This window comes from Sus scrofa, chromosome 15 (genome assembly GCF_054392235.1).
Source record: "Sus scrofa isolate SSC_HxYL_T2T_F1_AM1 chromosome 15, Sscrofa_HxYL_maternal_Yorkshire_Landrace_v2.0, whole genome shotgun sequence".
NCBI classification, from domain to species: domain Eukaryota; kingdom Metazoa; phylum Chordata; class Mammalia; order Artiodactyla; family Suidae; genus Sus; species Sus scrofa.
In genome coordinates this window covers 61,491,902-61,505,106 of record NC_139397.1, presented here as the reverse complement: position 1 = coordinate 61,505,106, position 13,205 = coordinate 61,491,902, and the positions used below count along the sequence as shown (strand labels likewise).

Genomic DNA, 13,205 nt, shown 5'->3' with positions numbered 1-13,205 from the left:
AAAAATTAAGACATAAATATAAAAATAATTTTTTGTTTATTCCAACAACAAAGAGCTTGAAAATTGCATTTTAAAATTTTTAAATGTTAAATACCAATTATTATCATTATTATTTTTTTGCTTTTTAGGGCCGCACTCACAGCATAGGGAGGATCCCAGGTTAGGGGTCCAATCAGAGCTACAGCTGCCGGCCTGCACCACAGCCACAACAACACCAGATCTGAGTCACATCTGTGACTTACCCCACAGCTCACGGCAACACCAGATTCTTAACCCACTGAGCAAGGCCAGGGATGGAACCTGCAACCTCATGGTTCCCAGTCAGATTCACTTCCACTGAGCCACAATGGGAACTTCAAATGCCAATTATTTGTAAAAATTAAGAATCAATTCGTTGAATATGGCTGTTCTGTTAAATGTTTTGAAATCAGGTGGTTTAAGCCATCCAACTTTGTGCTTTGTCAATACGCAAACAGTAGGGGAGATGTAATTTACATAACTCATATAATGAGTCTTTATATGCATGGAGGCAAGACATAATTTCCTTTAAACATAGGGAAAGGAAAAATTGTTTTAAAGTTGATGTGAGGTGTGATTCAGACAAGGGTCTTTGAATTAAGAGAGATTAAGAGTATGGGCAATATCAAGAACAATTTAGGGATCCATTTGGAGACTTTGCAAAGGAATTGTTTGAGGAAACCATCATGTCTATCAATTAAACCAGCTATCTGAGGCTGCTGGGACCATGAAAGTTTTATTGAATGCCTTTCCCCAGAGACCAGCATTATGTATTCTGAGAAGTGAAATGTATTTACTTTTTGCTATTAATGACGTCTGTAACTATGAAGGGAATAAAGTCTGTTATTGCAAGGACCTCTATTTTGTCCTAAGAACTGCTCTTGATCAAAAGCTGGGATGTAGGAAGGAAGAATTGCTTGAGTTCATGAAGTCCTCCAGTAAATAAAATGCTATCTCTTCTGTCAGGGGGGCCTGAGGTGTTTGATACATTCAGTTGACTGTTGTTTTCTGCTTCTTAGTGGCTGTGATTGAACAACAAGCAACCCAGGCAATATGAGGGACAGGAAATTTAGAAACATCTTCATGAGTCATTTTCATCTTCTTCTCTGGACTGTTTTTTACTTGCCACTCCCTCACTATGCTGTCTGGCTCTCCATCCATCAAGAACCACAACTTTAAAAAAAATACTATTTTTTAAAGCAGTTTTATGTTCACAGCAAAATTGAGGGGAAGGTACATAGATTATCCATATATCCCTTGCCCCTACACATGCATAGCCTTCTCTGTTATTAACATACTGATCAGGGTGGTACATTCATTGCAAATGATAAGTGTACATTGACCCATTAAAATCACCCAAAGTTCAAAGTTTGTTAAGGGTTCATTCTTGGTGTTGTAGATTTGTTCTATGGATTTGATCTAATAAGGATATGTATCCATCTGTATGGTATTATACACAGTATTTTAATAGCTTTAAAAATCCTTTGTGCTCTACCTATTAATTTCTCCCCTCACCACCTGCAACTATGGATCTTTTATCTCCATATATATATATTTTTTCAGCTTCCTGGGTCTGCACCTGTGGCACATGGAATTTCCCACGCTAGGGGTAGAATGGGAGCTGTAGCCACTGGCCTCTGCCACAGCCACAGCAACACGGAATCTAAGCTGCTTCTGTGACCCACACCACAGCTCATGGCAATGGCAGATCCTTTAACCCACTGAGTGAGGCCAGGGATTGAACCCGCACTCTCATGGATACTAGTCGGGTTCATTACTGCTGAGCCACAATAGGAACTCCCATGTCTCCGTAATTTTTTTTCCAGAATGTCATGTAGTTGGAATAGTTGGAATCATAAAGTAGTCTTTGCAGTCTGGCTTCTTTCAGCTAGTAATAGGCATTTAAGTTTCCTCCGTGTCTTTTCACGACCTTATAGCTCATTTTTTTTTAGTGCTGAATAATATTCCATTGTCCGAAGCATGCCACAGTTTATCTCTTCGCTTACTGAAGGACATCATGGATGCTTGCAAGTGTTGACAGTTATGAATAAAGATGCTATAAACATCTATGCAGATATTGAAAATAGTCCCAAAGGAAAACAACAATGCCTATTGAGGGTGTGTTGGTTATTGCTATGTAACTAGTAACAAATCTTAACATATGGAAACAACACAGTTCTGTGGGTCAGGAGTCTAGGAGCAGCTTAGTGGATAAGAACAAGATGACAGCTACCACTGTAGTTATCTCAAGGTTCAACACAGAGAGCACTGGCTTCCAAGCTCAGTCATGTGGCTGCTGGAAGATCTCAGAAAATGTTTCTGTATGCACTGATGAGGGCCTTTCCACAGGCCTGCTTGGTGAGAGCGAGATATATAATCCAAGAAGTCAGTGTTTTTATAACCTGTCTTGGAAAGGATGACCCATCACTCCTACTATATTCAGCTAATTAGAAGCAAGTCAGTAAGTTCAGCCTATAAGCAAGAGTGGGAATACACAGGGACATAAATGTCAGGGGGCAGGGATCATTGGGACCTATTTTAGAGACTGTTTACTATTAAGAGAATGTAGAATTATGGAGTTCCCGTCGTGGCGCAGTGGTTAACGAATCCGACTAGGAACCATGAGGTTGCGGGTTCGATCCCTGCCCTTGCTCAGTGGGTTAAGGATCCGGCATTGCCAAGAGCTGTGGTGTATGTCGCAGACATGGCTCAGATCCTGCATTACTGTGGCTGTGGTGTAGGTCGTAGCTCAAATTCGACCCCTGGCCTGGGAACCTCCATATGCCGCTAGTGGGGCCCTAAAAAGCAAACAATAATAATAATAATAATTCGAAGAAGAAATGCAATGTGGTGTTTAAAAACTCTTTGCTAAGATAGCTGGTATTGTCATTAAGGAATAGTATTTTGAAGTTAAACTGTTGTATTATTCATCCATCCATGTTTGATAAGTACTTATATAACTACTACAATTGTATCTGCATAAGTATTTTGGATTCACTAATGAATTATAAAAAGGAGTTTTATATACTAATTTTTTATTATAGTAAATGTTTTTTATAACTGAATAAGATTCTTAGCTAATATTAACTGCTTTTCTTTTATATTCCTTGTATGTAGTATCCAGAGGGTTTATCCTTAGAGTCATATTCCATCAATATCATACAGTTGGTTGGCCTTAATTTGGGAATGAGTTATGATAATACTGAGATCTGCCATTGTTCAGGAGATGTTTGCATAATGTCACCAGAAGCCATGTAAGATAATTTGCTTTATTAAATACACACCATACTTTTTTTTTTGATTAGGAACATTGCATTTCTATTAACCAAACTGCATTAATTGATAATTACATAACGCTATGCCCAATAATTCTAGGATATACATTCTTTTCAAGTGCAGATGAAACACCAAAATAGGCCCAACACTCCCCAGGCCTTGTTGTGACTGGGAAATTCTTGTCCTCCTTCCTACCTTCCCGAGGCTGGCTTGTATTTTCCTCTGCTGGCCAGAATGGAGGCACCCTCTAGGGACAAGCTACATGAATTCTGTAATTTCAGTGTTTCTGCTTATAGGTTTACATATTGTTTATGGCTGCTTTTGTACCACAAAGTTAGACTTGAGTACTTGCATATGAGCCCATAATATTTACTATGTGGCTCTTCACCAGAAAGTTTGTCAACTACTGGTCTAAGGCATTATTCTTTACTCTTAAATCACATTCTTTCTAGTGTTTGAGTTGGATGCTGAGTTGTCACAAAATACCAACAACTTTCTGACCCTCTCAGAATAGGTATTACTGGAGTTCCTGTCATGGCACAGTGGTTAATGAATCTGACTAGGAACCATGAAGTTGCAGGTTCGATCCCTAGCCTTGCTCAGTGGGTTAAGGATCTGGCATTGCCTCACCACCGTGAGCTGTGGTATAGTTTGCAGATGTGGCTTGGATCACTCACTGCTGTGGCTCTGGCGTAGGCTGGTGGCTACAGCTCTGATTAGACCCCTAGCCTGGGAATCTCCATGTGCCGTGGGAGCGGCCCTAGAAAAGACAAAAAAAAAAAAAAAAAAAAGAATAGGTATTACTACTGCCCCTTCCATGGTGTAAATCAAACAATAGATTCTCATTTGAAAATGCTTAATTACAGAAAGAAAAAACTCTAAAATATGCTTTTAAAGTTACAACAAACATGTTCATATTGGTATTTACAGAAAAATACAAAAATGATAGTAAGTAGATAAAAAGTATACCAAATACTGAGGCCAAAAATTTTAATATTAGTTGTTTGGCACTGAGAAAATAAAGAATTCCACAGTTCTTATGTTTAAACATTTAATAAAGATCATAGGATGGGTAAATAATAGGTCTTCTTTAAAAAAAGATGGGTGTTCCTGTCCTGGCTCAGTGGCAACAAACCTGACTAGTATCCATGAGGACCCAGGTTGGATCCCTGGCCTCATTCAGTAGGTTAAGGATCAGGCGTTGCCCTGAACTGTGCTGTAGTTTGCAGACGTGGCTTGGATCTGGCATTGCTGTGGCTGGGGTGAAGGCCGGCTGCTACAGCTCCGATTACACCCCTAGCCTGGAAACGTTCATGTGCTGTATAGGTGCAGGCCTAAAAAGAGGAAAACAAAACAAAACAAGATGAATGGCAAAAAGACTTTGAAAATTTATTTTCTTTCTTTCCTTCTTTCTTTCTCTTTCTTCCTTCCTTTCCGTCTGTCTGTCTGTCTTTTTAGGGCCACATGCAAGGCATATGGAGGTTCCCAGGCTAGGAATCGTTGGAGCTATAGCCGCTGGCTTACACCACAGCCACAACAATGCCAGATCCTTAGCCCACTGAGCAAGGCCAGGGATTGAACCTGTGTCCTCATGGATACTAGTCAGATTTGTTTCTGCTGATCCACGACAGGAACTCTGAAAAAAATTTTTCATTATGAGAATTTTCTTGGTGAAATTTAAAACGTATGTTAAAATATATTAGTATTTAAAAAATATTTTTATATTTTTTAAAGTGTACTCATTGTTTTCCATGCATATAATACTATTTAAATCTCACTTCAAATCATCATACATTAGGAGAAATGTAGAGCTATACAACAACAATGATTTTTATTGTATACATTTTTTTTAATATTTTAGGCACTCTGGGGGTGTAAAGGATTTTAGCACCTGTAGCTTGGATGACTTTAAATATTTTGCTGCACATTCTGGCCTCACATGTCTTCATAGCATCCTTTTGGATGAACCAGTTTACAAACAGAGGAGGAGGATATGTGGCAATGGAATTCTGGAGCAAGGTGAACAATGTGATTGTGGCACTTTAGAGGTTAGTGCACATTTTTTTCCAAAAATTAAAAAAAAATTCCCATATATGTGAATAATAGTTGGAAGAGAAAATAAAGAAGACTTGGTCTTTTAGAAAAAAAAAATTGAAGTTTGAAAAAGACCTTCTTTGGGGAAGATAGAAGCCTTTACATTTCCTAATTTTGCTTTTTAAAAAAATTAAAAAAAGGTCTTTTTTTATTTTTGTCTTTTCTAGGGCTGCACCCACATGGCATATGGAGGTTCCCAGGCTAGGGGTCTAATCAGAGCTGTAGCCACTGGCCTACAACAGAGCCACAGCAACGCCAGATCCGAGCCACGTCTGCGACCTATTCCACAGCTCACGGCAATGCCAGATCCTTAACCCACTGAGTGAGGCCAGGGATGGAACCTGCAACCTCATGGTTCCTAGTTGGATTTGTTAACCACTGAGCCATGACAGGAACTCCGTAATTTTGCTATTTTTGGAAGTGAAGAGCAAACATCCTTAAGATAATGTCTGTCTTCGAATATTGCCCTCTGTCATTATTTAGTGTGTGCATCAGCTCTAAACTTATAATTAGTGACCACAAAGAGTGTGTCATGAGTTGAAGAAATATGCCTTTAACAACAAGCAGTAACAAAAACAAAGAACATCTAAAGATTATAGTTATTACCAGTGGAATAGCAAAATGCATTTTTTGCTATTATAGGAAGAAAAAGTTTTGTATTGGCAGGTTATACCAATTAAAATATTTTAAAGTGAAATTTAGCCAAAAATAAAATATAGAACTAAGATCAGGTCAAAGCAAAGATGAAAGACGATGAAGGAATTGACAACAAACTGAAGAATTTGTATGAAAACTCTCAAAGATAACTATTATAAAATATAGAATATATTGTATATAAATTATATATAAAATTATATACTAAAATAAAATAAATTATAAACATATATGTTATTTATGGCACAGTAATACATCCAGAAAGAAGATGCCAGAGGATACGTTTAGTTTTGAAAAACTACAGATAGATAAAAATTGTGAGTTTATATCTTTGTAGGCTAAGGTTCATCCTCTACTTCCACAGCCATAGAAGAATTAAATGGCTGTGGAAAATTTCATTTCTGCTGACTCAGTGTGGCAGAGAGAAAAATTCAGGGATGAGAGCCACTGGAAATTTAAGGGAAAAACCCTGAGTGAGAGAATTGTGAAAGAGGTTGAACTAAAATTTGATTACTAAATGTACAAATAATTAGCTGACTGATGAAAGATGCATAGACCAGAAATATCCCATAGGGCAAAAAAGAAGGGTGGGACCTTTAAAAACACAGATGCATCAAATAAGCTCTGTGATTCTGATGATTTTTTTTAAAAAAAGACTATCTTACAAATATATGCAACTCAGGTAGCCTTTTTGGTTTCAGATATCAGAGTATAGAGCCTGAGACCGGAACTACAATTGGAAATTAAAGAGGAATCAGCAGAAAGAAAGAAAGGACAGACAGATTGTAGTCTAAAATCTTAAGTGTGAGCTCTACTTAAATCCTTGACTGAATTCCATTTTGCATGAAGGAATCAGGCTAAACAATGCAAGCAGTTGGAAGAATTGAGCAGCTGTGCACTGTGGAAGAAATAAAATTTAGAATTTATGCCCAGGCAACTCAACACCCTAGGAAAAAATAATCCTCCACAAGGATACAGCTGAATACAGTCATATCATTTTATCTATAATGTCCAAAATACTAACTGAAAATTACTAGACATCCAGAGAAACAGGGAAGTGTGAACTATATTCAAGCAAATAGGGAGTTCCTATTGTGTCGCAGCAGAAATGAATCCGACTAGGAACCATGAGGTTGTGGGTTTGATCTCTGGCCTTGCTCAGTGGGTTAAAGATCTGGCGTTGCCATGAGCTGTGTTGTATGTCTCAGAAGCAGCTCAGATCCTGCATTGCTGTGGCTGTGGCGTAGGCCAGCAGCTATAGCTCTGATTTGACCCCTAGTCTGGGAACCTCTGTATGCTTTGGGCGCAGACCTAAAAAAAAAAAAAAGAAAAGAAAAGAAAAGGAAAAGAAAAGAAAGTAGGCAGCAACTAAAGGAAACTGAGCTTGAGATGTCCAAAATATCACATTTAGTAGATAAAGACCTCATAGTAGTTATTTTATATATATTAAGATACTTGAAGGAAATTATACTCAAATAATTTAGGGAAAATTTACTTTAATGAGTAAGCAGCTAGAGAATCTCAAGAAATAAATGTTAACTACAAAACATATAAATTTAAAATGTGGAAGTGAAAAGTTCAATAACTGAAGTGAAAAATTTATTGGATGACTCCAAAAGCAGGTGAGAGATAGCAGAAGAAAATATCTATGAACTTGACAATGAAATAATATGAATCATATAATTTGGGGAACAGAGAAAAAAGAGATTGAAAAAAATGAACAAAACCTCAGAGAACTGAAAGGCCAAACATAGATGTAATTGGATTTCAAAATAAAAGAGAAAGAATGTAGCAGAAAAAAATTTGCAGGAATAATCTGATTGTTTTCCACATTTGAAGGAAAACGTTTACTTATAGATTGAAGATGTTCAGCAAACCATAAGCAGGCACAAAGAAAACCACTTTTACTTGCAGCATAGTAAAGCCTTCCAAAGAAGTCCCAGATAAAGAGAAAAATCTTAATTGCAGCCTAAAAGGGACACATTAGCTGGGCACAATAATAGAGAATATATCTGAATTCTCTTCACAAATAATGGAGGTCAGTAGACTTTAGAATGACAAATTAAAACTGCTAAAGGGAAAAAAGTTAACAACCAAGAATTCTATACCCAAGAAATCATCCTTTAAAATAGAAGCAAATAAAGTTATTTTCAGATAAGAAAAAGCTAAAGAAGACATAATTACCAGTAACTTGCACTACAAAAAATTGTGATAATTCAGATTTCTTCAGGCTGAAAACCAAGGCAATAAATGACAAACCTGATCTACAGAAAGAAGGCTGCTCATATGTGAATAAATTTAAATAATTACATGTATGCTTTTTCTTCATTTAATTTCACCATGTTAATATATGTACACACATGTAATATATATATACAGTTATAGACTATCCATCTATATATAAATACACATACATATATAAAAATATGTAAACACATACATACATGTATATATATACATATATGCACATGTATATGCATATATGTGAATATGTGTGTTTATATGGACCTCTTTATATCTACATCTATACAATAACAATGATAGCATTAAAGATGGAAGGGTAAATTGAAATAAACTGTTTCAATGTTTCTAAAATTTATCTGAAGGAAATCAGTATTAACTCTAAGTTACAGTACTTTAAAGATACAATATTTTAAAGATACTATAAATCCTAGAGCAAATATTTAAAAATTGTGCGTGGGAGTTCCTGTCATGGCGCAGTGATTAACGAATCCGACTAGGAACCATGAGGTTGCAGGTTCTATCCCTGGCCTTGCTCAGTGGGTTAAGGATCCAGTGTTGCCGTGAGATGTGGTGTAGTTTGCAGATGTGGCTAGGATCTGGTGTTGCTGTGGCTCTGGTATAGGCTGGCAGCTGTATCTCCGATTTGACCCCTAGCCTGGAAAACTCCATATGCCGTAGATGCAGCCCTAAAAGGACAAAATACAAAAAGAAAAGAAAAGAAAAGAACAGAAAAAGCTATAATAAGGAAACAGTAAATGGAAAGGAGCTAAATATATTTTTAAAATATAAAATCATATTTAAAAAATAGGGTATTATTTCAAAGATTTAAAAAGATAAATACATAAGGAAGATATAACAATAATAATATATTCACTTGTGTATATACATTTAAAATGTATATATAAAATATCATAATTATACACACATTTGTTAGATCTCCAAATTTAATGAAGCGATCACTGACAGAACTAAAGGGAGAAACCAACAAATGATCACGTTTGGAGGTTTCTTTCACATCTCTGTGTAATTCATAGAACAACTAGACTAAAAATTCAGTAACACTATCCACCACCTTAATATAATTAATATTCATAGGCCAATATATTTAATAACTAAATATAGACACTCTTTTTAAGTGTACTTGGAATATTCATCAAGTTAATTGAAAGTCATTCAATGCAATTCACCATAATATCTGAATAGATGAAAAAAATTGAGAAAATTTAGCAGCAATTCATTATAAACTCTCTCAGGACTCTAGGAATCAAAGAGAATCTCCCTAATAAAGTATATCTCTGAAAAACTTAAAACTGTCACTGTACTTGCTGGTGAAGGACTCAATGTTTTCCCCTAATATATGGAGCAAGGCAAAGATGTTCATTTACGCTCCTTCCATTCAGCACTGCAGTGGATGCTATTGCCACTGCAGTAAGGCAAGGAAAAAAAATGCATAATGGATGCCAAGGAAGATTAAAACTGTCTCTAATTAAACTCAACTTGGCCATGTGAGTAGAGAATCCTAAACAATCTCCTCACCAAAAGCTGCTAAAACTAATTAGTGAATGCAAGTGAACCCAAATTCCATGGATTTCTATGTATAAACAATAACGCATGGAAAATTAAATAAAGATACAATTCCATATAATATGGTTTCAAAAACTTGAGATAGAGATAAATTTAACAGAACCTGTGCAAGACCTGTACAATAAAAACTTAAACATTGTTCAGAGAAGTGAAAGAAGATTGAAATGGAGACATGGATTAGAAGACACAATATTGTTAAGATATCAGCTCTACACAAATAGATCAATATGCTCAGCACATTCCCAGTCAAAACCCCACCATCTTTCTGTAGAAATTGACAAGCTAATATACACTATACAGGGAAATGCAAAGGAGCTAGAATAGACAAAGTGATCAAAAGAAAAAGAACAAAGGTGGAGCACATACATGGATTTTTTTGTAAATTTCAAAATTTTCTGTGAAGCTGTAATAAGACAATGTAGTATTGGCCAAAGCATAACTATATCCCTTAATGAAAAAGTATAGAGAATCTAGGCATAAAATGATATTTATATGATCAATTGATTTTCTGCCCATATATTAAGGCAATTCAATATGTAAGGAAAATCTTTTCAACAAAGATATTGTATGAACTAGATATCTATGTACATAAAATAAACCTTGACATTCTTACCACACAAAAAATTAACTTGAAGTGTATCAAAGACCTAAATATGAAAACAAAAGTTCTAAAGCTTTTAGAATAAAGCATAGGAGACAGTCTTTTTGACTCTGTGATAGGGAAAAATTTCTTAGATAAGGTAAATAATAGATTTTAAAGAAAAAAGTCTAAGTTGTACTTCATCATATTTAGAATCTTTTTCTTTTGGCTCTGTTAAGAAAAATAAAATGACAAACTCTGAAATGGGAGAAAATATTTACAAATTATATATGTTCAAACATATAAATATATGTTCAAAAGCCAATTTCAAGGATTTTTATTCAAATACATAAAAAGACAATTAAGAATTCTGTTTTTTGGTCTAACATGTGAGAAGTTTAGAAGTCACTACTCAGTCCTTACGAGAAAAAAGCTAAACAAATTGACAAAGCAACAACTCTTCTAACATCCATCAGAGAAGTGAGATCACAGAGCAAACCACTGCCCTTCAAACTGGAAAAACTAACAAGTGAATGCAGAGAATCACAGCTTACTGGAGTAGCAACCCACTAGCTAAAAACTTTTGGGAACCAGCATCTGAGTAGAAAACCTGAACTGTAATTGACGAATTTCTGGGGATTCAATGTATACAACAGTTACACTTTAAAACTCCAGAGGAACCCAGTCATATGGAGGCCCCCACAATTTTCTGAGTTTTACCTCCAGAAGCTTGAACTGGTTGCCACGGTGAATACTGGAGAAAAGTCTTCTGCTTTCAGCAGAGGGAGGGAAAACGAATCATTTTGAAATAGCCAGAACATTCTATTCTTGCAAAAGTCAGTTCTGACAAATACAAAGTTGTACTAAAAAAAAAAAAAAATCTGAAGCTAAGAATAACCAAACATTTGATTGAAAGAAACAGGAAAAAGAACAACTAGCAGAGGAATAATTAAACTTTGCGTGCATGGGCATATGAGTCAATATATGAAACGATTTTTTTTTGGTTGTTTCACCATGGCATTTAGAAGTTCCTGGGCCTAGGGTGGAACCCGTGCTACAGCAGTAACCCAAGCCAATGCAGTGGCAACACTGGGTCCTTCACCCAGAGAACCACTAGGGAGCTCCTATACAGCTTTTTAAAAAGTATATTATTGCTGCCTGTTGTGAAGATGTTCATTGGAAATACCAATTAAAAATACCAGTAAGAAAAAAGACAACACCAAAAAACTCAAACTTCTGATATTGGTATGTTTCATCATTTAGAACAAACTTGCTACTGAAGACTGTGAAAGTTGATTGAAAGCACTCAATCTTGTAAAATATAAATAAGTTTAGAGCCAGCATCCCAGTGAAATCAGAGGTCTGGATTGACCAGCCTGAATTCTGGGACCACTGTTTTTTTTGGGTAGAGGTTTGGGGTTTTTGCCATTTCAGAGAGAGAAGCTCAGAAGTCTGACGTTGCTTTTAACAGCTTCCACATCAGAGAAATTCTCTGTATAAATAGAATTATTACAAAAGCAAGAGTATAAGAAAACATTTCAAGAGAATAGGAGTTAACAAGATATCTAGTAACTATTTTCTCTAAGGTTTTGGTTCCACGGTAATTTGTTAATATTGTTCAATTTATATGGAATGTAGTGAAATGACAATTTCTTTTACAAACTAGTGAATGTGATGTTGATTTCAATGTCTCATACAAAGAAAGGGATTACCAAAACTGAATTTTAAGAAATGTTCCTGCTTTGTGAAGATATGCTGTGCTGCAGTTTTGTTTGATGGCACCTAATCATACATGATTGAGTAATGAAGCATTTGTTTATTAGAATTGTACCCATAAACACTGCTGTGATCCTAGAACATGTAGAAGGAAACGGAATAAACAGTGTGGTTCTGGGGAATGCTGCACACAAGACTGCAAGGTAGGAGACCATCTGCATTTTATAATAGCATTACGTTTCTTGAAAGACTTGTTTCATTCTTTAAAAAAATTTTTAGGGGAGTTCCCGTTGTGGCGCAGTGGTTAACAAATCCGACTGGGAACCATGAGGTTGCGGGTTCGGTCCCTGCCCTTGCTCAGTGGGTTAACGATCCGGCGTTGCCGTGAGCTGTGGTGTAGGTTGCAGACGCGGCTCGGATCCCACGTTGCTGTGGCTCTGGCGTAGGCCGATGGCTACAGCTCCGATTGGACCCCTGGCCTAGGAATCTCCATATGTCGCGGGAGCGGCCCAAGAAATAGCAACAACAACAACAACAGACAAAAGACAAAAAAAAAATTTTTTAATATAGTTCATTTAAATGTTCTGTCGATTTCTGCTCAACAGCAAAGTGACCCAGTTATACGTATACATATATTCATTTTCTCGCATTATCCTCCATCATGTTCCATCACAAGTGATTAAGTATATAGTTCCCTGTGCCCTACAGCAGGATCTCATTGTTTATCCACTCCAAATGCAATAGTTTGCATTCACCCAAACTCCCAGTCTGTCCTACTTCCTGCCCCTCCCCCTTGGCAATAATAAGTCTGTTCTTTATGTCCCTGAGTTTGTTTCTTTTCTGTAGATAGGTTCATTGTGCCATATATTAGATTCCATATATAAGTGATCTCATATGGTATTTTCCTTTCTCTTTCTGATTTACTTCACTTAGTATGAGAGTCTCTAGCTGCGTCCATGTTGCTGCAAATGGCATTACTACATTCTTTTTATGTATACACAGTATTCCATTGTGTATATGTACCACATCTTCTTAATCC

General features: G+C 36.3%; 1 protein-coding gene across 2 annotated transcripts in view; it reads left to right on the top strand.

Annotated features, from left to right (window-relative positions):
* The window catches only part of LOC110255277 (disintegrin and metalloproteinase domain-containing protein 5), an 83,204-nt gene that overhangs the window by 31,315 nt on the left and 38,684 nt on the right, over positions 1-13,205 (top strand). Inside the window, exons 11-13 of one of the 2 annotated variants that reach the window (XM_085001071.1) lie at positions 3,136-3,272; positions 5,156-5,342; positions 12,274-12,369. In XM_085001071.1, coding sequence (XP_084857197.1) covers positions 3,136-3,272; positions 5,156-5,342; positions 12,274-12,369 — 420 coding nt within the window. Of the gene's footprint in view, positions 1-1,037; positions 1,391-3,135; positions 3,273-5,155; positions 5,343-12,273; positions 12,370-13,205 lie in introns of those variants that run through there. The other variant, XM_085001072.1, reaches the window with a different exon arrangement.